This window comes from Gastrolobium bilobum, unplaced genomic scaffold, assembly GCF_033153095.1.
Source record: "Gastrolobium bilobum isolate Gb01-03AN ecotype WA unplaced genomic scaffold, APGP_CSIRO_Gbil_v1 utg2226, whole genome shotgun sequence".
NCBI lineage: Eukaryota > Viridiplantae > Streptophyta > Magnoliopsida > Fabales > Fabaceae > Gastrolobium > Gastrolobium bilobum.
Window position 1 is genome coordinate 215,000 of NW_026897396.1, and position 25,136 is coordinate 240,135.

The 25,136-nt window shown below is 36.4% G+C and overlaps 1 protein-coding gene across 1 annotated transcript in view; it reads left to right on the forward strand.

The window, feature by feature from the left end:
- The first annotated feature begins 1,181 nt into the window (after window positions 1-1,181).
- Window positions 1,182-25,136, forward strand: part of LOC133306562 (uncharacterized) — a 43,143-nt gene continuing 19,188 nt past the window's right edge. Inside the window, exons 1-12 of the mRNA XM_061506891.1 lie at window positions 1,182-1,689; window positions 1,984-2,045; window positions 2,211-2,348; window positions 2,481-2,753; window positions 4,095-4,181; window positions 12,669-12,770; window positions 12,868-12,933; window positions 16,905-17,012; window positions 17,096-17,157; window positions 19,209-19,253; window positions 23,286-23,359; window positions 24,547-24,614. Of these exons, the coding sequence (XP_061362875.1) occupies window positions 1,182-1,689; window positions 1,984-2,045; window positions 2,211-2,348; window positions 2,481-2,753; window positions 4,095-4,181; window positions 12,669-12,770; window positions 12,868-12,933; window positions 16,905-17,012; window positions 17,096-17,157; window positions 19,209-19,253; window positions 23,286-23,359; window positions 24,547-24,614 (1,593 nt within the window). The remainder of the gene's footprint in view (window positions 1,690-1,983; window positions 2,046-2,210; window positions 2,349-2,480; window positions 2,754-4,094; window positions 4,182-12,668; window positions 12,771-12,867; window positions 12,934-16,904; window positions 17,013-17,095; window positions 17,158-19,208; window positions 19,254-23,285; window positions 23,360-24,546; window positions 24,615-25,136) is intronic.

A 25,136-nucleotide genomic window follows, 5' to 3' on the forward strand; every position in this document is an offset into this window, starting at 1 on the left:
ACCGTGTTGGAAAAGGAAGAGTAAGCTTGGCGGTGAGAACAACAGAACAAATCAGAAACCAATAGGGAAATAACCCATTTTGTTGCAGAGAAAAATAAATAAACCCACCAAAGCAATCAATACAAAATCTCAGGGATAAGGATGATATAAAGGAGAGAGAGAGACTCACACAACACAGTAATGCTTAAATCCTTTCAGATATGATGCATAAGAATTTGACCGAATGCAGTAACAGCTTACAGTAGCAGCAATAATAGAGTACATATTGCTTCGAGTACATGGAGACTACGAATTTGTCCCAAAATATTTTCTATGCTTCGAGTACATATTTCTTGTCCCAAAATATAACATCAGATTAATAATTACAGAACAACTAGTTCCATTCTCCACACGAATTTGTTGTGTGTTATGCAATAAATTAACACTAAACAACATTTACCAAAAAGAAAAAAAAGAAAAAAGAAAAGGTACAAAACATTTGAAAGCAACAACTCATAAACCAATTTCACATCCTAGAAATGGAGACTTACTGGAGACGACGACCAACGACTGGATGGAGACGACGACCGACGACCAACGACCGGAGACGACGACCGGCGACGACCGACGACAAAAGAAGAGAAGGACCAGGCGACCAGCAGCCTCCACTCACTCTCCAGCGCGAGATGATTATCAGAGGATAGGGTTCATTTTTTATTTTTATTAAATATTTTTTATTTTTTTTAATTGTAATTTTATTTATTTTTTACAAAAAAAATGCAAAACGTGTCCCAAAACGTGTCCAAATATGTTGACTACGTGTCGGATACGGTCAAATATGCGTGTTCCTAAAGTCAACGTGTCCCAAAAAGTTGACCACGTGTCCGAACGTGTTCGTGTCCGACACACATTTTTTCTCAAAAAACACGAGTCCGTGCTTTGTAGGTTATAGGTACAAATCTGAACACTTATTTTTTATTTTTTTTTTGGAAATTATGTTGCTAAATATATTATTGTTATTATAATTTTGTTTGATGTTAAAAAAAATCTCGTAATTATTTACCAAAAATAAATCTTTTATCATTTGATTAATTTCCCGCCAAAAGCAATCCAGTTACCGCTATTTCCAGCTGTAAAGCCTCACCTCGCCACACATATTTGAAATCGCTGTAACACCGTACCATCATACACCTGCAGTGGATATGGACTTGGACATAGACATGGACATCCCCCTCCCCGAAGAGCTTGAATTACTGGAATCAGATTCTCATCTCCACGAACAAGATGAACACCAAGATCTAGATCAAGACCAAGACGATTACCACCCAGACGTCGATCAAACTGAACCCCAACCCGAACAACCTCCAGATCTCGCGTTTCCTTTGGAACCCGAAACCAACGGTCTCAAGCGTTCGCGTTCGAGTTCGGATTCGGATTTGGATTCTCCCGATGAGGAGAAAAGGTTTAGGGTTAGGGTTGAGGATTCCTCCGCCGCTGATGAGGACTGGCTACGTTACTCGCCTCCTCCTCCTCCTCCGGTGGAAGAAGTGAGGTCTGTGAAGGAAACGATGTTGTCAAGGTACGCGTCGAAGATTGACGGGGAGTGTATGCCGGTCACCGCGCCCAGTGGTGATAGGGTTTATGTCAAGCTGAATCGGTTCCAAGGAGAGGAGCGTGTAAGGAAGCTCGATTGTAAAGGATATTCTGCTGGTAACATTTCACATGCCCCAAGCTAATTAGCATTCCAACTTCATTTAGCCTAGAAATATGATTGTTTTATTTATTTCTTATTTCTTATTATTATATATATTATTTATCTTAAACTGTTCTTGCTTTTATATGAGTTCATCATTGCTGATTCTGACTAATTTAGTATAAAATGACGTTGATGTTATGTTTCAGTTAATTTTGATAAGCTTCTTCATTTAATAGTTAATACCGATTAGTATACTACATTTTAAAATGTCAAGATGTTGGATGACTTGGATTTTTATTTGCTTGCAGATCTTAGTTTAGAACCGATTAGTATTCTATTTGAAAAATTGGAGCAAGAGGCTTTGGCTAAGGTTTGGACTTAAAACTGTCTATTTTGAACTTCAAGTGCCTAAAGCTTGAATTAAAATTTCAACATTTTTGCATTATGGTTGTTTATTACTTGGAAACATCTAAAATTGGTTATCAGACATGACTTGTGTTGTTTCTTAATGCTTATTCTTCTTGTGATGCTGAAGGCCTTGGAAGCTAGTTCTGAATGCCAAAGTGTTGTAGATGTTCCCGAAACACGATTGGTTAATGGGCAACTTTGGGTAGATAAATATGCTCCGAAATCATTTACTGAGCTTCTTAGTGATGAACAGACAAATCGTGAGGTACATATTTGCCATAGCTAAAATGCTACGGCAATCATTGATCAAAATTACTATAGTTGAAAGACATTATTATTTGGCTTTCGTGGCTTGGCTTTCATTGCCATTAATCGAATTGATTGTCGTCTAGAGCAGGTACTCTTGTGGTTGAAACAATGGGATTCTGTTGTGTTTGGATCTGAAATTCGAAGGACATCAGATGATGTTTTTTCTGCTTTGAAACGACATTCTTCTATTGCCCAAAATCAGAAGCCTTTTTATTCAAAGTTTCCAAGGATAAACAGAGGACCCAAATGGAGTAGTGGGAGGTATATAAATTCGAAAAGTATGGATGAGAGTGGTAATTCAAAGAGTGTTCAGGATACATGGAATATGAAGTCAAGGAATACTGGTCCACCAGAAGAGAAGGTATGTATAAGAATTGCCTGATTGCATTTTCATTTTGAGAATTGTCTGGTTAATGAGTGAAATAGTTACTCTTACGTACTATATATGCACTTATCATTTTTTGGGAAGCAATATGCAATAGTAACAAAATTGGTAGATTTGTGTCAGTTTTGTCAGATTTGTGAGAAGTTGGGCATAATAAGCAATTTTACATTATTCTCCAGCTGGGGCCCGCAGTGTTGTAAGAACATGTATTAGTTTTTGGGTTATGATTAGTATATGGGCTGCTTGTGTATACAACACTTTAACTATACTTGTACTCAGCCAGAGCCTCACATACACCACCACACACACACATTCAAGCACATATACAATGGTTGGGTGCATAATAATGAAGGTATTACTTCATTTTATTTTTGAGAGATTACTTTGCAAAACGGTATGCTTTTTTCTCCAAAGGTAAACTGATAGGAATATACTCATGTAGGGAGTTATGTTCTACCAATGAGGTGGCATAACTAACTTTAGAATATTCTAGGAGGTTAGGCTAAGTATAAGAGGGGAAATATGTAGTGTAAAGGCAGCTTGGGAAATATTGGACTTGGAATTGGGAGAGTCAGTACCTCTCGAATGTACTAAAATTTAGCTTTTCTGCTTTGAGTATTTTACTGTTAATGTATTTAAATTATGTAATTTCCTTTCTTGTTCAAATATATAGAAAATCCAGATCCTTTTCTGGGCAAAAACACTGTTTTTTGTCTCTGTTTTACTGTTATTTGATCCGGTTCTTATCATAAACATGTTATGGTTGAAACATAAAAAAACTGTTGATGATTTTTGATACATTAGAAACAACTTTTTTCCTTCAGCTTCCACCTGAACATTTTTTAATTGTGCTTTCTGATCATTTAATAGTTCTTGGAGAAACATACTTATTTTCCCTACAAATCACATTCTAACACATTGAGCATTAATTGTCACTTATTGCAGCTTCCTCTCTTTCCTTCTAGAATTTTTTTAATAGTGAAGCGCTCCAGGTCCAAGTAGACCAGATTCCCATCTTACATTTTTTTTTATGAGATTATAAAAAAAAATCTTTTTAATTTTTGAGGCAATTTGAGCTCTTCCAGGACTTTCTAATTTTATGTTGATATCGTTAATATTTAAAACATTTTTAGTAACACAACAAATTATTATTAGTAGTCTTATCCTTCTGATCGTGCAGTTAACACTTTTGTCATCGATTTGTCCATACATGGCGTGTGATTCAGCCATTTGATTTATATAAATGTTTCATCAACCCTGTTGTCTAATAATAAGTATTGAATCCCATTGGTGACTGAATCTTTATAATGATTACAGATCCTTCTTCTCTGTGGACCACCAGGGCTTGGAAAGACAACACTTGCCCATGTAGCAGCTAGGCATTGTGGATATCATGTGGTGGAGGTATTTTCCTATACTATTTTACATGCAGAATCATAACTCTTCAAGCTGTATTATCTTTTTTATTTATTTATTCAGATAATAAAAGTGTAAAGAACCTTGGGATACACCACCTCAAAAGCTAGCTCAAAGGGTGAGAGTGCCCAAGGCCTTATAAAGGCCACATTAGTTGCACATACAACCAATGTGTGACTATATATCTCAACACGCCCTCTCATACAAGAGCCCATTGGGCTTGAAGAGTGGACAATGCAACAGGCCCAACCTACCTGTGCTAAGAGGCGCCACAAGAGAAAGTGGGGGGCGGCGAGGCTCTGATACCATGTAAAGAACCTTGGGATACACCACCCCAAAAGCTAGCTCAAAGGGTGGGAGTGTTCAAGGCCTTATAAACTCCACATTAGTTGCACATACAACCAATGTGGGACTATATATCTCAACACGCCCCCTCACACAAGAGCCCATTGGGCTTGAAGAGTGGACAATGCAACAGGCCCAGCCTACCTGTGCTAAGAAACGCCACAAGAGAAAGTGGGGGGCGACGAGGCTCTGATACCATGTAAAGAACCTTGGGATACACCACCCCAAAAGCTAGCTCAAAGGGTGAGAGTGCCCAAGGCCTTATAAAGGCCACATTAGTTGCACATACAACCAATGTGGGACTATATATCTCAACAAAAAGTAATATTCTTCGTGGTGTTTTATGCATTTTGTATCATTTGGTTGGCTAAATTTGTTGGTGATTTTATGAATTATGTAAAACTAATTTCACTTACTGTAAAGTATGTATTGATGTAATTATTTGATAGAAAGGATTTTTTTTTCTTGTATGTCTTTGTTATTGCATATGGCCAAGGGGAACTACTTGATGTGGTTGAACTATATTAGTATATTTGTCAAGTACCATTTTATCATATTGGTTCCGATTAATCTTGTCGCTTCAATTTAGTTGCTGTTTGTGTTAATAATTCCCTTTTGAATATGTAGAAAATATCTCAATATCATTGTTGTATCTTAAGAATATTTAGAGTATCTTACATAATCTCTTAGGAAGGCTGTTCATATATTGTTATACTTCATGATTTATGTCCTTATTTGATTAGGATCAGGTGTCTATGTGTTAGGTTTCTGAGAACCTAAGAAGAAATGACCCAAAAGAAGAACAAAGAAATTGTATTGTGTATATTATTCGAATGCCTTTCTTAATCCTGTTACAAAGATTATATACAAACAGTAACTAACTAACTTGACACATGGCTAACCACGTGTAAGATAGCTAACCCACTAACTAACCCTTCTCCCAATGAATACATGCACCTATACACGTGTGCATCAACCGTTTCCTCCAAATGACTAATTACATGCAATACCTATTGAATACAGAGTTAAACTACTTAAAAGAACTCAAGCAACAAATCCAGATAGTCTTGAAGAATGCTTCTTCTCCCTACTCGATCTTCGTAGTGTAACATTACCCTCTCCTTCGACAATAACCTTGTCCTCAAGGTTGAGAGATGGGTAGCAATGCTGCAAGTCTTGCTCTTTCTCCCAGGACGCATCCTCAGGTACTGTATCGGACCATTGAACCAAAAATTCACGAATTGGTTTGCCATGGCAAGAAGAAGGACGAGTCCCCAAGACTGCTACAGGGACCTGCACAGGTCTGTTATCAACAGCTGAAGGTGGCAGTGGATTAGGAACCAAAGGAACAGAACCTCGACAAGGTTTCAATTGTGACACATGAAACACTGGATGGATTTGGCTCCCTGGAGGTAGCTGTAACTCATAAGCAGTAGCACCTAACCTTCGAAGAACTTCAAAGGGACCAAAAAATCTCTTTGCCAACTTGTAATGTGCTCTCCTTTCTACTGTAACTTGTTTATATGGTTGCAATCGAACCCAAACTTTATCTCCGGCATTAAAGGAAAGCTCCTTGTGATGTTTATCAAATTGAATTTTCATTCGATTCTGAGCACGTTGCAACTGAACCTTAAGTTGAGATAAAATTTCATTCCTTTGCTACAGCATAGTGTCAATGGCCTCCACTTTAATCAAACCTCGTGGATAAAATGGTATCATGATGGGAGGCTTCCCAAATACTGCTTGATAAGGTGACATGCCAATAGCTGAATGTATGGCTGAATTATAGTGAAATTGTGCCCAACATAAAAAACTGCACCAAGATTTCGGTTGTTCAAAACAGAAGGAGCGTAAGTACTGTTCAAGATATCTGTTGGTCACTTCTGTTTGACCATCAGATTGGGGATGGTATAATGATGTAGCACATAAAGTAGTACCACTAAGTTTGAAAAGATGGCACCAAAACTTGCTTAGAAAAATTCGGTTTCTGTCTGTTAAAATGGAACGAGGAAACCCATGGACTCTCACCACCAATTCACAAAACAAATTGGCAACTGTGAATGCAGTATATGAATTTGGTAAAGGACCAAAATATGCAAATTTAGACAATCTGTCAACCACTACTAACACAGTAGTGAAACCTTTCGAAAGAGGTAATCCACAGATGAAATCCATTGAGAGCTCCTCAAAGATCCTTTCTGGAATGGGTAGTGGTTGCAACGAACCAGCCACCCTAGAAGTTTCATACTTAACTTGTTGGCATATGTGACAATTCTGGACAAATTGTTTCACATCCTTCTTCATAGTTGACCAATGAAAGGTAGCTGACAATCTCAAAAAGGTCCTTAATACACCAGCATGACCTCCAATCGAAGATGAATGAGCTTCTGTAATTAATACAGGAATCAAGGAAGAAGGACTGATAAGGTATTTACCTTTATATAAGATCACCCCTTCACGAATAAGCATGTCTGGGTTACTGTTGGGATGGTTCTGTAATTGCTGATGAATCTGCACCAAGTGAGGATCAACCAGATTCTGATTTTTAATCTCAGCCAAAAGGTCAAAACTCGGGTTCAGAAAAGGAGACACATAATGCACCATTCTCATCAAAAACTCGAGACAATGCATCATCCACTATGTTGGCATGACCAGGTTTATACTCAATGTGAAAAGAGTAGCCCATCAATTTACACAAATACTTTTGTTGCTCAGCTGTATGGATGGTTTGAGTCAGAAGCTCCTTGATGCTTCTATGATCAGTTCTGATTATGAACTTGGCACCCAACAAATATTGGCGCCAACGTTTAACAGCTGTTGTGATTGCATAAAGCTCCCTGATGTAAGTAGAAGCAGTAGCTAGTCTAGGACCTAACTTTTGACTGAAGTAAGAAATGGGATGTTCACCTTGTAACAAAACAGCCCCAACTCCATTGTTTGAAGCATCAGTATCTAAAACAAAAGGTTCCTCAAAATTAGGTAACCTCAAAACAGGAGTGTGAGACATAGCATGCTTCAGTTCCATGAAGGCAGCCTCAGCTGATGCGGTCCAAGAAAAAATAGCTGATCCTTTCAATAAATTGGTTAAAGGCAGGGCTATGGAAGCATAACCTTTAACAAAACGCCTGTAATAACCAGTAAGGCCTAGGAAACCCCTCAACTGTTTAATGTTTCTTGGAATAGGCCATTGAAGCATGGCTGAAATCTTCTTGGGGTCAGCACACACACCCTTATCATCCACCACATGCCCAAGTATTCAATAGATTTTTGACCAAATGCACATTTGCTAAGCTTGACAAAAAATTCAAATTGCTGTAAGGAGCTGAGAGTTAATTCCAAGTGCCTAACATGGTCTTCAATACTTTTGCTAAACACCAAGATGTCATCAAAGAAGGCTAAAATAAATCTCCTCAAATAAGGCTTGAACAAGTGATTCATTACAGCCTGGAAAGTTGCAGGGGCATTTGTCAAGCCAAAGGGCATGACTAAAAATTCATAATGACCCTCATGGGTTCTAAAGGCAGTTTTGTAAGAATCAGAAGGAAGTAAACGGATTTGGTGATATCCAACCCTGAGATCCAACTTTGTGAAGATGGTGGAGCCACCTAGCTCATCCAAGAGCTCATCAATGGTAGGAATAGGGAACCTATCCTTAATTGTAACTGCATTAAGAGCCCTATAATCTATGCAAAGTCTCCAAGTCTTGTCATGCTTCCTCACTAGCAGTACTAGAGAAGAGAATGGGCTATTAGAATGTTGAATAAACCCAGCTGCCAATAATTCTGAGACTTGTCTCTCAATTTCATACTTTTGGCTATGACTATATTGATAAGGTCTTACATTAATTGGTTTGGTACCAGCTTCCAAATAGATGGAATGATCCAATCCTCGAAATGGAGGTAAACCACTAGGAACAGAAAAAACTTTCTGAAATTTGAGCAGAATGGACCAAATGAGTGGATGGATTGTAGGTTTCAATTCTGTCAATTCAGGAGATTCTGTGAGTTGCAATTTGGAATCATTTTCCACATGCAAAGAATTACAGACAACCCATTTAGTGGTGAGAAGGACATTCAGGTTAGCAGGAACTGATTCCTCATGATGGCCGTGTAAGGAAATTGAATTACCTTCCCACACAAATTCCATAGATTTCCTCACATAATCATGAGTGACCTTGCCTAAACGTTCAAGCCAAGGCATGCCCAAGATAATATCAATCTCAGATAAATCTAAAACCCATAGGTCACAGACAAACAATGTGCCTTGAATCAACAATGGAACTTTGAAACACTTCCTTTCTGAATACATGACCTCACCATTACCCAAAAATACACGATTCCGATGGGAATGTGTCATAGGTAAAGAAAGCTTAATAGCTAATTGCTTCTGAATAAAGTTGTGCGTACTGCCAGAGTCAACTAAAACAGAAAAGCTCATACCTCCTAAGGCAGAAGTGAAAACCAAGGCACGATAATGATTTATGTCACTCAAGGTATGTACTGAAGCATCTTTGGATTCTCCCATGGAATGATCAACTTGCCACACGATCTGCTCCTCTTCCAAATCCTCTTGGACCTCATCTTCTTCTCCCACTAGCAGCATCATTTTATTTTTACAAAGATGTTTGGAAGACCACTTTTCATCACAAGTGTAGCAGAGTCCCAATTCTCTCCTCTTATGCAAGTCAGCATCTAAGACCCTTTTCATCTGATTAGAAGCTGGTAAAGCTAATCTTTGCGAATTGGCCACTGGTGGGGGAGGAGAAGAATGAGTCGTGGAAGTGCTGGAACTAGAGGAATTAACCTCAGTAACCTGAACTGGTTTGGGAATTTTTTTTCTGGGAGCAGCTTGAAATGAAAGCTTTAAATCACCAAAGTGATCATCATAAGCCATTGCCAATTGAATGGCTTGATGCAGTGACACCGGTTCCCTCAATTGTACGGCACTCCTGAGCTCAGATTGAAGACCAGAAATGAAAAAATTCATCAACAAATCATCATCTAAATCAGGTATCTGATTGACCAGTGCCTCAAACTGTTGAATATAAGAACGAAGTGAAGAAGATTGAGTCAATTTAGACAAAGCCCCCTTTAGATTAGTGAATCCAGACATACCAAATCGTTGGCGTAGTGCAGAAGTGAAATCACACCAAACACGAGCCTTACCCGTATTGAATGTCCACTGAAACCAAGAAGCTGCCATACCATCCATCTTTAACCCAGCTAAGGACACCTTCGTTTCCTCTGGAATCATTTGAAGAGTAAAGAAAAGCTCTGCCTTGAAAATCCAATTATTAGGATCAGTACCATTGAACGTTGGTATCTCCATACGAACACCTTTAAGAAGCGAACGATGATCCATAGTGTCAGATTTATGCGAGTTATGAGACGCAGAAGAAGAATTGGTACTGGAAGATTCATGCCTATGCGTTTGATTAGCAATAAGCGTTTCTTGTAACTGTTGCATTTGATTTACCAACATGGAGATTTGATTTCTGGTTTCCGTCGCTTGTCGAGTTGCCTGAAGACGAAACTCATCAAAATTTGTGTCCACCCGTTGCTGAAAGGAGTGCAACTCCTCAGAAAGTTCTTGAACTCGCGTCATTGAATCCGAACGAGAAGATGAAAGCATCAATGTTAGGTTTTTGAGAACCTAAGAAGAAAGAACCCAAAAGAAGAACAGAGAAATTGTATTGTGTATATTATTCGAATGCCTTTCTGAATCCTGTTACAAAGATTATATACAAACAGTAACTAACTAACTTGACACCTGGCTAACCATGTGTAAGATAGCTAACCCACTAACTAACCCTTCTCCCAATGAATACATGCACCTATACACGTGTGCATCAACCGTTTCCTCCAAATGACTAATTACATGCAATACCTATTGAATACAGAGTTAAACTACTTAAAAGAACTCAAGCAACAAAACCAGATAGTCTTGAAGAATGCTTTTTATTCCTACTCGATCTTCGTAGTGTAACACTATGTTAAGGGTGATTTGTCTAAAGGAGGTCAATCGAATGAAGGGAACTTACCTTGTAAACGTGAGACCCTATAGATACCCCCACCTACAAAAGAACAAAATTCAAGTGCAACTTCCTTCTCAATTTAGGATTCACCCAGTCTTTCATGCATCACAACTTAAAAAGGTTGTGGGTGACCATGTAGTGGAGCCTCATTTGCCAAAAGAATTTCATGTTGAACCAACTCTGTATCATGCTGTTGTTGTTTTGGGAAACCAAGACTCTTAATCAGCAAGATCTTCCTATTGTTCAGGTGCTCATACATTGGCAGCAGTGACCTATTGTAGAAGCTTCTTGGGAAGAGGTCTCTATCATTCAACAACAATTTCTGGATCTTAACTTGGGGGACAAGGTTGTTTCCCAAGGAGGGGATATTGTTACAAGTGATTTGTCTGAAGGAGGTCATTGGAGGGTATTTTCCCACAAGAATACCAAAGAAACCTTAGGGTAGGCAGTTAGTTAGTTGAAAGTTGTATAAATAGAACTGTATTGGTGGTGTTAAGGGGGATTGATTGTTAGTAGAAATGAGATTTTTCTCATTGAGAAGGGACCTTTTCTCTTGTAAAGACCAAGTCTCTTGTACATCCTCTTTCGAGGATTAATAAAAAGCAATCTTTCCTATTTCCTTTCTACTGATCTTCTGTTGGTTCACACTTCAGCAAAATTATATTGTAACAGTCTAGTATTAGAATAAATAGGGGTTAGTGATTTGTCTTTTGTATTAAATCAAACAAATATCAATTTGATATTATTCATTAGTTTATTCTTTCTTTTCCTCCTTCCCTGAATAAATCCTTAAAAGTTCAACATGATACCACAAATTGATTCCATCCTCTGTAACTTGTCCCATCATTATTCTGCTACCGAATTCCCTAAAACATAGAGCTTTACTTTATTTCCATGATTATTTTCTTCCTTTGAATAAGCCGTCGCTCTTATTGTACCCTCTATCTCTTCACTACACTTGTTGGCACGTCTTCTTTCATGAAAGTGTGACTTTCACATCATTACCATCGCTATCTGCCCTGAGTGTCTAGGTCAGCTGCTTTTTGAATTCGCACCTCCATCAAAGCCTCTACATGCCGTCTCAAGCTTCCGGTGTTCGTCAGCTTCTATTGGCAAGTGAGGGTCCATCCAGCAACATTTTTTTGCTGCCATAGCTTTTGTTTGACTCGTCTCCTCTTTCCAGATTTGCCTCACCTTGTGCAATTGGTCATGACATGTGCCTAGCCACTCTTGTGCAATTGCTGCCCCTATTCCTTCCACCTCCATCTTTGTTTCCCTTGCTTCAATATGTCCGCTCAGGCCCAGCCCCCACTATCTTTGTTTTCCACCTTCCCGTGTCTGTTTGGCTCCCCTGGGCTGTGGTTTTGTATTTGGTGATCTGATTTTGATATGCTCTCTCTCTCTCCATTAGGTTTTATGTGTTTGGTTTGTTTCTTGGCATTCTTTGTAGCGTTTATGTTTGGTTTGTCATTGTTTTGGCTATTGTATGACTCTTTTCCAATGTTAGCCTAGAATTGAGAGGGAGAAAGTTGGAAGGTGTTTGTCATATTGTCCTTTTGCACGAAGAATTGTGACTTCTCCCATTGATGATCAATATGGTGCTGACTTCTTTCTCATGGATGAATCTGTCTAGTTGTGATGTATGTTGGTTATGGCTCACACCATCCCTATTTTTTTCTGTATATAGTTTGACTCTGTCTCTAGTTGTAGATGCTATTGCTTGCAACTACATTTTATGTGTTTATTTTCTATTAGTGAGTTTAATTGTAACAAACTTAAATCTTATTAACTTGAGGGGAAGTGTTAGAGTATGTAGAAAATATCTCATAATATCATTGTTGTATAATAATGTTTAAGGATATCTTAGATGATCTGTTAGAAGTGGTTGCCTCTTTCGTTATATCTCTTGGTTTATTTCCTTATTTAACTGGGATTAAGAGTGTAGTAGTAGTGAAAATTGGGATTTGTGCTTTATCTTTTGTATTACTTTATACAAATATCAATTTCAGGTTATTTATTGCCCTTGTTCTCTTTTCCTCCCTCCTAACTAAATTTATAATTTCAAGATATATAAATAAGAATTTTAAATTTTGTAGGTTAATGCCAGTAATGATCGTTCTACATCAACAATTGAAGCCAAAATTCTTGATGTGGTTCAGATGAACTCTGTCTTGTCTGATTCAAAACCAAAGTGTCTGGTATATTATTATTATGGTTATTATTTATTTTTAGTATTTTCACTTTGCATCTTATTGCATGTGGTAAAAATGGTTGTCTATTGCCTTTTCTTTTCAGGTGGTGGATGAAATTGATGGAGCCCTTGGTGATGGCAAGGGTGCTGTGGAGGTTCTTTTAAAGATGGTTAGTCATACCTAGATGTTATGGTTGGTCTATCTTTTTATAACATCCTCAAATTTCTAACAATTTATAAAAACATTCTTATAATAAAGAAATTACACTCTTAAAGTGATTTGTCTAAGTCAAAGTTATCAAATGCAGATTGCGCTCTGTCGGAGCCAACCCTAAAAAACGCTATAGCGGGTTGCAATTGCGAAAAATAACAGAATAGATCAATAGAACTTATATATATATGCTGAAAAAAAGATAAAATACGTTTGCTTCAGCTTTCTAAGAACACCATCATAAAAAAACAATCAAAAGGAAGCCTTAGATATCAAAGACAGAACAAAAAAGAATTAAAAACATCTTCATAAAATTTAAAGGCTGTTTATGTTTTTTTTTTTTTTTTCTTTTTTTAAAAAGAGTTGAAATTCATGAAGCTGTTATTGTGAAAATGTCACAAAGCAATGTTCAATAGAGTCTATTCTTACATAAATTAAAAATATAAAATACATTTGTTTCAGCTTGGTGAAATGTGTCATGAAGCTGCTGTTCTTAAAATGTCACAAAGCCACATGTTCAATAGAGTCTATTCTTACCAAAATTAAAAATATAAAATATGTTCGCTTCAGCTTTCTAAAATGTATCATGAAGCTGTTGTTAAAATGTCACGTAGCCACGTGTTCAATAGAGTCTATTCTTGCTTTTTGCTTCAACTTTTTAAGATGTCCTGAAGCTGTTTTCACTCTTACTATGTCAGCATACGCAGTGTTTTGTGAAAAAAAAAATCCATATAACTTTAGATACTTGCATGACATATCAGTAAGAAAAAACAAAGCAGAAAAAGAATAGAGCAGTTAAAAAAAAGAAAGAAAAGAAAATGGAGCGAACCTAAAACTGAGAGAGCCTTCGATGGAAGTCAGTCGTTGGTTGCCTGATCGCTGTTTGTTTGAAATGGAAGGGTTGGCCGCTGCTGTTCCCAGAGAGTGTAGAGTCAGATTACAAATAAGGGTTAAAAGACAATTTAACCCTTAAAAGAAAGACTTTTGGGTTATTATATGAAAGGCAAAAATGGAATTTGGAAGCCATATAGGTTGGAGTGGATGGTCTCCGCAATGCACAACAGTAGCACGATTGTGCGCAATAGCGGCGCATTTAACATCTATGGTCTAAGTAGGTCTTCTTAATTGTAGTTGTAAAGAACCAACTAGCAAAGACGCATGGATGATTTTATTATATGATTTATATTATATCTAACACACCCTCTCATGCAAGAGTTCTTTGGACTTGAAGCGTGGACAATGCACAACAATCTCACATACCTTGTACTGATCTTCAAAATTTTATTAGAACAATGCGGTTAAAAAGGATTGAACTCTAGACCATTTATTCATTGGGGATTTGCCATCTATTCATGAAACCAAGTATCCCAATACCCTTCTCCTTTTACTCTTTTGCCTTTCAACACCTAGCTTCCTCTAGAGTTTTTCAGGTTCAATAATGATGAAGGAGGTTGCGCCTATCATTCTCATCATCAAATTCAAATGCATAATCTTTCTCTTGAGGACCACCTAATGCTCTCACCACAACCAAATCAGTGTGAGAAGCAACCTATGTTCGAAAGCAAGTAGTGTAGGAGTATCCTCCATCTTGTTGATTTTTCACTATTTAGTTTCAATGCCTTCACTTTTTTACCCATTTTCAAATAATTTAGAACCAGGTTTGTCTTTTGTGTCGGTTTAATTCAAACCCTTTTCATTAAGCTATGCTATTCTTGGTTTGTTGGTGCTGCTATATGTATGGATCATGGATTAATATCTTAGCTCTTTTGGTTATGCAATTATGAATGGTTATATTTTCCGCAAGACAATCCATAGAGGTTTGCCTATGTGGACTAGGTGTTTAGAGCAAGCACCATGACCAAGCTTTTGAATGAGTTGAATATGTTGTAGCCTCAAGAAGCCGTCAATCAATGTACTTTATTATTATAAATATAAGCCTTATGTGATCCCATTTGACTCAGTTTCTCAATTTGAAGTTGGTATTTAGACAACATTTGTCAATTCAGATGATGAACTTGAAGATATTTTCTCCAAAGCTTGTAGAGGTCCCCGGGTGGACTATATGTCTATATCTATAGTAAGCTTGACGCATACGGTATACATGCAACAACTTGAGGGAGTGTTAGAATAGTAGAATATGTATATGTTTTAGTTATTTTTCCCACTTGATGTGAATAGGGCCCAAACCCATGTACTCCATTAGTATAAATATAAGCCTTGTGTGATCACATTTGACACAGAATTTTGCAATTTCAAGTAAATGCAAAAACATAAGTTATCTTACCAGACATATGATAGGCTTGATAAGATCCGTATGTAACGGAACGCAGTTTTCTGGTTCTATTCTCTTTTATAGAGATTAAGATTTATGCTTTTAACTTTCCCCTAGCTTAATCAGTTATAAAGAGGATACTTACAACTATTGTAAAGTGGGTATACACTAGGAAAAATAGAAAGGGCAATGTGGATTATCAAATGAGAGTTAGTTACATAGTATGTGCCAGATTATCCGGCTGGCAGTAGTGAGGGAAAAAGGAAGGGAAATTGTTATTGTTAGAGAAGTATATAAATTATTGATGGGCTTTCACTTAACAATTTAAGCTTTTGGGTTGAATTGACACTTTATATGGAATCAGAGCCTCGGTGTCACGGGTTCGATCTTCACCGCCCTCCATTTAATTAATAATTAGTTAAGTCTTGTGGAGTTTCTTAGCACAGGTAGGTGAGCCTATGCATTATCCACCCTTCAAGTCCAGTGGGCTCTCGTGTGAGGGGGCGTGTTAGAGAAGTATATAAATCATTGATAGGCTTTCACTTAATAGCTTAAGCTTTTGGGTTGAATTGATGCTTTACAGTTATTACTTGTCTGTCAGTGAGTGATTCCTCGTATGTGTAAAGACGGGTAGACCGTCTCATCTCTTTCCCCGGATCGAACTTCGATCATGTCACGAGAGTGGATTCAGTTGGTTCCATCGGCCATTCTGCGAACCTGACAGCTATCACTTACTGATCCAAAAAAGTGAGGTCAGTTTTCACTCTAATTCGTAGCTTTAAAGTCAAAGTACTTGCTTCAAAGAATCATCCTTAAGAATTACAACATTGGCTTCTTGCTCTAAAAACATAGGCATATATAGGTAAGGAGGAAAATGGGGGATTATGCATGTATTTTAGAAGTTTGGTTCAGCAGGGAGCTGAAGGAAGGAACAAATCCTTTTGAATGACTCAACAATATGTAACTTCTGCTATTTCAACATAATATTATTATTGATTTTGTTCAGCTGTTCTTGTTGTTTTGCTATTTTTCTCGTGTTAGTGTGATAGACAAGATCATGATACATCAGTCATCATTATCAACATGACCTTAATCCCAAACTAGTTGGGGTCCGTGGCAGATGAACCCAAATTTAAAGTAATTAATGTGATAGATAACAAGAAGATAAAATCATAAAACACAGGACTTTATTGAATCACTGTTGCTGCAATAGAATGCAACAATTACAACATTCCAGGACTTTTGAGAGTTTCTGGTGCCTTTGGTTGATGCACTTTAAAGGGGTGTTTGGTACGAGATATATATTTTTTTACCTGGAAAAAAAGATGGTTGAGGATTTGGTAAGAATTTTTTTATCCCGGGTAAGTTACGAAAAAGTGTTTGGTTGGCCAAAATTTTGTCGGGAAAGTTGGGTTTATTTTACTGATGCTATGTTTGGTTGATGATAAAATATTGATGGGATAATTATTTGACTCAACATATTATATTCAGAATTTAAGACCCTAGGCAAAAAAATATACCAAAGGATCAGTGGGATAATTATTTGCCTTTGTGTAGTTGAAAAGGAAAATACCTGGGGAAATTATTTGCTGAGATTTTTTGCACAATACCCATACCAAACACCCCCTAAGAGGCTCAATTCAATCTAAATCATGTAGATTTCTGCGGAAAAGAAGCCTGATGCAGGGAAGCAAAGTTTGGACAAGGGACAGTTGGGAAGGAAGTCATCAAAGAAGGGGCAGAAAACAGCGTCACTGTTAAGACCCGTAAGTTTTGTATAATCATATTGTCATACATTGTCAACTAGACAAATCATTTGCAGTGATGATGATATTGATTATCTATGTAGGTGATTTGTATATGTAATGACCTATATGCACCTGCCTTAAGACCATTACGTCAAGTAGCCAAGTAAGTTTCTAATTATGTATGATATTAATGTTTTATTTCTGAAACTTTAATTATTTTTTCTGATGCTAAATTTATTTTGCTATTAACATTGTTTTTCTCTATATGAATCATATTTGTCATGATTATTTCTGAAACATTGTAAAAACTTTGTGTGATGAAAACCTTAACAACTAAAGCCTTATCACACTATTTGAGAAAACATTGAAGGAGAACTTTTCCGCGTATCTCAAGCCCTCATAGCTTGACATCAAGTCTCACATGTTCTAGTTTTTTCATAATCTCCAGCAACCTCTTCTGGCCAATCTCCACCATTCCACCAGTAACGTTGCCCTATCATTGTTCATGAACAACTATATTTTGGTTTGGTTCTATTGATGCGTGATCCAACAACTGCAATAAATTTATAAAATCTGAACAGTCAAATCACCAACCTTATTCTTCCCATTATTAGGTAATAGAGTAAGAGAAAGTGATACCGTAAGGCTTGTAACGTGTTAGTATTGTTAGCATCTTTCTTTTGCTGAGTTGTTCAGAGTTTGTTAGGTTCTGTATAGAGTGCTAAGACTTTGTTATGCTATCTCTCGTTGTAAATGAATTTAGATCATGTAGTTCTAAAAGCTTCTATGTTAAGCTTAATTTCTGTACACTCTATATTTCAGTTCTCCCTTTAGAACTGATAACTGTTGTAATCAGAAATACAATCTTTCAGAAATGTCACACCTTCCTCTTTCTCTTTTGTTTGAAATATCTTCTCTTTGGTGGTATTAGAGCCCTTCTAGGGCCCTGATTTGCCATACCACTGCGCAAAAATGGCTGCAGCTTCAGCCAATTACAGTGATTCTACTTCATTTTCTTCCCATGACCCAAAATGTTAATCTCTGTTCAATACTCAACTCTCAGTCATGCTTACAAGCAAGAATTTTTTGCTATGTAAGCAAATAATCGACCACCAATCATTGCTCACCAACTCGAGCGTTTCTTGGTGAACCCTAAAATTCCTCTCAGAAGAAGATCAAAGCTCTGAAATTGTAAATCCAGCTTTTGCAGAGTGGGAGCGAGTTGATAAGATGCTCTTTACCTGGTTGCAGTCAACTATGTCAGAAGAAATTATTATCAAAATCCTTGGCGTAAGGTGGTCACACCTTGCCTTGGATAAATTTCACAATTACTTCAGCTCAACGACCAAAGCAAAAGTGAGTCAAGTTCATTCTAAGCTTTGTTACATCAAAAAAGATTGTTAAGTGTTGAAGAACATTTGGCACACATTAAGGCTCTAATTGACATAAATTGGTGATCCAATAACTAGAATGAACAAGTGGAAATGCCACTTTGAGGGATTACCTTAGGAATATGATTTGTCTATTACTTACTATTGTGGTAGAGTCTTCCAGCACCTTCGAAGATCTTGAATCTGAGCTTTTTGGTTTCCAATATAATTTGCTATCCATTAGCCGTCTGATATGTTCTCTTGACTCTATCATCCCTTTAACTATAGATTCTGCCTTTATACAAGTCTAAGTTGTTTTCCATTTTTCAACAATTTTATCATGACATAAAAACTCAATCTTGGTTTTCCAATTCACACTTTACATAGTTTTTTCCCTTTTTCGCTCCAATTTTAGTTTCTTACGTCACTTGGATGTGCGCTTTTTTTTTCCCCTTGACACAAGATGCTAGACAATTTACTGGCTTAAGGGTGCCTTCCGCCCTTGAATATCTTGTTATATGGATGGATAGTATATTGTTTAGGAAAGAGCTAGACGATGCTGGTTATGTTTTTTTTTTTTTGGCCCATTATTGTGCTGTTATGTGTAAATTGAGATAATTTTTCACTTTTAATATTGATTGATGGATTTTCCGGGTATTATACTGAGTTCCAGATATGAGAGATTTCTTTTGTTGTTAAAACTTTGATCCCCTATCCTGTAATATTAATTCCATCTCAAGCTAGTGATCCTGCCTTTCGTGTTTGCATCTGTTCCTCTGTTTTTTTGTAAATCTCATTTTGTATATAATATGATTTCTTGACAACAAACTTTGTTTCTTGACAGGGTTCATATATTTGTTCAACCAACAGTTTGTCGTGTGGTTAACAGGTAATGATTAGCTCGAAATGGTCAGACATCTAAAATGGTTTCATTTTTTATTTTTATTTTTAATTACAAGTTTAGATTTGGGGAAGGTATGTCTTTTTGCACGGCTACGGAAGACCACTAAAGAGTGACTTAATTACTAGCCTTATTGAGGGAGGGTTTACAATAAGATTATATATCACCTATTAAAGAGGGAAACCTAAAAATCCTACCCAAACCACAATTACCGTGGGCAGAAGATGTGTCAACCCTCATTGGCGGTTTTAGGTTTAGTTATAATTATTAGTGTCTATTTATTTATTTTCTAATTAACACTATCCATTAAAATAGCAATAAAAAATTAAAAGGAAAAAATAAAATGAAAATAAAGATACATAAGAGAGAAAAAGTAAAATAAATAAATAAATAAATATATAAAGAAATACAGAGATGAAAATAAAGAAAAAATACTTAAAATAAATAAGAGATGAAAGATTGAAAGAAAAAAAAAGAAATAAAAGAGAAGAAGGAAAGAAAAAAAAAGAAAAAAGAAAGAAATAAAGGGAGATAAAAGAAAAAAGGACTAAAAAAGGATTATTTGGAATATCGGAAGAAAAATAGATCTAACCTTCCACAATGCTAGCTTTCCTCCAATCCTACTTAAGACACATTGCCCCCCAATATATATCTCACTCCATTAAATCTTGTTTTAATGTCTTTCCCCAAATAAGTTTCGGTCTATCTCTTCCTCTATGTGTTAAGTTCTTCGTAAAAAACTTTTGTTCTTATGAAAACGTCTAGGGATCTTCGTATTATGTGACTAAACCACCTCAATATATATTCTCTCATCTTTTTAACCATCGATGCTACTCCTACCTTTCGTTGAATATTTTCTTTTCTTATCTTGTCCATTCTCGTATGACCATACATCCATCTTAACATTCTCATTTTCACTACTCCTATTTTATGCTCATGCTGACCAACATTCAGCTCCATATAACATTACATGCCTTATTGTTGTTCTATAGAATTTTGTTTTAACCAATTTGCTTTTCCACAATTCTAATTTTCTATTAACAACAGTCTTAGTCTTATCAACGAGCAAAATATCATTTGCAAAAAGCATACACCATGGAAGCTCTTGAATATAATTTGTTAGTTGATCCATAACTAAGGCAAAGAGATAAGGACTACACCTATCGTGATAGGAAAATAACTTCATGTTCCATTCAAGCTCTCACACAAGTAGTAGCACCATCATACGTATCTTTGATTTCTTCTAGATACTTTACTTTTTTCTTCTCAAGAACCCACCGTAGAACCTTTCTTATCATATGCCTTTTCAAGATCTATAAACACCATATGTAAGTTCTTTTCTCAATATTTTTTCATTAATTGTCGTATCAAAAAAATGGCTTCCATGATACATTTTCTTAGCATAAACCATAATTTGATTTATAGAGACCTTATTCTCACTCCTTAAGCAGTATTCAATAACTCCCCCACAACTTTATAGTATGACTCATATGCTTAATGCTTCTATAGATACAACAATTCTAGATATTTCCCTTGCTTTTGTAAATAGGCACAAACATACTTTTCCGCAATACATTAGGCATCTTATTTGTTTAGAGAATCTTATTGAAAAGATTAAGATTTGTTTGTCAACTTATTGCTACGGCCTCTCCATACTTCAATAGGAATTACATTTATGGTATAGATATCACTTTAAATTTAACAACATTTGACCTTAATAAAGAAAACTTGATTTCACATTAATAACATTATATTTATAATTAAATATATCATTTGATTTTGTTACTTTTTAAAAAAAAAAATTTAATAAACAAATTTAGCTACACACCTTTTGAATTAACTGCTTATGTTTGCATTAACCATATACATCAAGTAGTTAATATCTTTAAGAAGACAGTGTTAGAATAGTATGTTGAAGTAGTTAAATGTATATAATAGAATAGTCCAACATCTTGTGGGTTTAGCCCATTAGGTCATTTAGTCTCTTTAAATAAAAAACTCTTATACAGTTGCAATATGCACTTATTCAATCTCAAGTTGGTATTAGAGCTCTTTGTTCTGGGAACTTTCGCTTCCGCTAAAACCCTAAGTCTATTGCTTAGGTGTTCTCTCCTTCCTCTACGTCGTGCGTCCTTCCGGCTTGTTTCTGCAACTGTCAGAGTTACTGTTCACACCAAAGTTACTATTCATCGGAGTTACTGTTCATGCCATCGGAGTTACTATTCATATGCCGGAAATACTGTTCATGTTACTGCAAAACACTGTTAATCGCAAAAAAAAAACTATTCCAGTGTCTTTTTTGGTCGTTCTAGGAAAGAACTGATCTGTTTTGTCTCCTCCTTCCAGATCTGTTCTTGGTTCTTCGTGGGTCTCTTTTTTGGTTATCGTTTGATTCTATTTGTTTTGTTCTGCAAGTTTTTATTGCATTCATAATGGCAGAATCATCTCTTGTTCACACGAAGTATGAGGAGCGTTGTTACATGAAGTATTCTAACTTGCGACCCTCTCATGCTGCGAATATAGCTCAATCAGATACTACTTCATCTGGTTCAGTCTCTCTCTCTCTCCCCCCTGCAGACTATGCAGCACTCTAGACTCGTCCAATTGTGTTTGGGCAAACAGTTGTTCGAGCTCCTGATTTCGTCTACCTTGTTCTGCCACTGTAGCGACCATTGCTACAATTGTGGCGTCTCGCGCGTCGATGTGTGGTTGTTTGCCGTCGTCGTTAAGGGTGTTACCATGCCTTCTGCCGCAGTCGCCTCGACCCCGTCGTCCACCATTGTTCTGTTTAGCCATTTATGTGAGAACCAAAGTTCTGATACCAAATAATGCCGAAGCAGTAACCAATTGGCTAAACAGAAAGACAAAACGAAACAAGAATTGCGAAAAAACACTTTTATCTTTTTTTAATTTTATTTAACCAAAAACAACCTAATAATAATAGAGTTCTCCAAGCCTTAAATAGGCAAAATAAAATAACCAAAAAGTAAATAACTATAATCATGCTCAATCAAAGGAGATAACGCACAATCAACGCGCACTCAAACATAATCTAAAAATAACAGAAAAGGAAATAATTAACAATTATTGAAAAGCCCTAAACTATGGAATATTTATTGAAAAGCCCAATCCAAATCAGTCATCCAGGTGCATCGTTATCTTTGCAAATTGTTACGAATACCAACCCAAAAGCCTTTCCCTTGGCATTCAAACAATTGATCTGACAATTATCATTGAATAAAACTGAAATTCCTTATAATGGTCCCCTTTTGTGATCTAAATTGGAGTGACACTGAAGGTATTGAAACATGGGAAGTCAGTCCCGGTGGAGAAGGTTGGCCTTTTAGATCTAGGTGGCTCTGGAATTCAATCGCATAAAATCTTGATCTTGTTTGTCAAGCACAGTAACTAATTTGAAGAAGGCCTCAAGAACATGTTTCAAAGATAAAGATGGTCTGCACCTAATTACTGTTAGTGTTGCGCATACTTAGCTTTTTTGGAAAGCAATCCGGGAAAATTACGAAGCACACGGCATCTCATAATTATAAGGACTGTAGTCAACCCATAGTGGTGTCCTAATTACTTGATACAATATTATATTTCTGTATAATACCCAAATCATAAGCTACTATGTCTCTATTATTCAAACTAGTCTTAAAAAGCATGCTGGTGACTGTAGGTCAAGTGGATATTCCACAAGAACCTAGCCTTATTTCTGTGAATCATACCAAAATCAAAGCATTAACAAAGTGAACCTAATATTATTATTTTTCCAACAGAAATCAGTTGCAAAAAAGAAACCAACATGTCTTCAATACAGCCCGTAGCTACTTGCATTTTCAGATTGGAAAATTTTCATAATAGCTCAGAACAAAGGGAGTCACAACTTGAGAAAACATACCAAATTAGCTACCCATACTTGCTAGACTGCATATTTGATCCCTTAATTATTGTTTAGCAGTGCTATCTCTGTCCATTAAGTTTCGTGAGTTCCTTCATAAACTTAAATGAACTTTGTAGGCTGAAATATATATGTAACAAGGAGGGTATGAAAGCCAGTGCCATTGCACTCACTGCTCTAGCAGAATATACAGGTAATTTTTCTGATCTTTTTCTTTCTTACTTAAGAACTTTGTAAGTTGTGCAAATATTAAAATTTAATTAATATTACTATGGTGTTAGCCATGCATTTATGCATGCACTTGTGTTTGGCTTGAAGTTCAGGGAGAAAAAAAAAGTGTCGAGAGTTTTGTCACTCCACATGCATATACCTATATATGCATATATGTACGTGCATTCATATTGTTATTATCGAAATTATGTACTACCTAAACCAGCTAAGCTTATAACAAAACCTGTTTAATTTATTCTTCTGATACTTCTAATCAAATAACACAATTTAATCCCAAATACAAACATAATTGACAACTGAATATGCCTTTTTCTTTTTAATTCATGTTAGAACCTATATACACAGGTTTTGTGCTATCAGTCCCGCATCATGTAACTAGGGCTTAATCCTATGTAATTATTGATATAAATATAATCCCTCTGGTCACAATAATCACTAAAATGGAAAACTTTTCCGTGAGCTGAATTTTAGGGTCATTTTTCCCTTGGAAAATAATATGAGAAATGCAGTGAAGAAAGTATACCTGTATTGCTTATCATATAATCTGTAGCACCTGGCTGTGTGAAGTAAGGCATGACAAGTAGTGGGTTTGTCAGACCTAAGAAGATAGAATTGGAAGACCTCAAACCCTTTATGGTTTGAAGTTTGGATTAGTGAATAAACTCGTGCCATCATAGCAACCTGCCTAACCTCCTCCCCTGAGTTGGGTCTAGGTAGTAACTAAAAACTATTGCTTACCAGTTTATGCAAATTTCTGAACCCGACCACTGTCCAAAAGTCTCTGCAGTCTTACCTTGCAGCTTACAACAATTCCTTTTAATGTGCCCTGTCTCAACCTAGTAGTGGGCCACCATTTCAATCAACTTCTCAGCCATTCTGACAACAGGTTCAGGATCCGCCTCTACTTCCTCTACCACTTCCTTCGTATTAAAAATCTTGGATTAATCTTTATCTACTTTGATGATACTGTTTGTGACATGGTAAATGCTTGATTCATGCTAAATCTAGTATTCGATTTATCAGTGTGTCTAGATGTTGTGACACCATGTGCAATTTGAATTTTTTTTACTCAGTGATATATTCTCCATATCTGTCTTTTCAATCATTTGATTCTTCTCTTGTCCTCTTTGACTTTTTCCCTCATCACAGAATGTGATATACGCTCATGCTTGAACACTCTCCAATTTCTCTCCAAGAAGAAAGAAACCCTCAATGTGGTAAGATTTTAATGTGAACCATCAATTCAGAAGAACATTTTATGACTTATGAATTCATACAGGTTGATTGTGTTGTCAATCTTATCCTGTGAGAGAAAGAGATAAGAGAGATCACAAAGGGGAGCTCTAACTTATCACTGCTAGGCTCCCAACTAAAGAGTGTGTGTGTGTGTGTGTGTGTAATGTGTTCAATTTATGGTAAGTACAAGTATAGTTCCCTTGTACTCAGAAGACCAATCCCAACACAATATGAAGTTGCACGGGTAATCAAGAGTGCTCCTCATGGTAGGGTACTCCTCTGATAAACAAACCTAGAGTACTCTACGGTGGAGTGCTCTTCTGACTCAAGTTTTAGGTACTTTCTGAATAAAGAAAATACTAATTTCATATAATCATCAAAAACATCTCAAATGTTTACATCAATGGTCTATTTATAGACCCATCATAGCCAAACACCTTAATAAGGTATTCCTACTCTAAGCTGGAATAAGATAATTCAAAATAGAATAAAATCCTTAAATA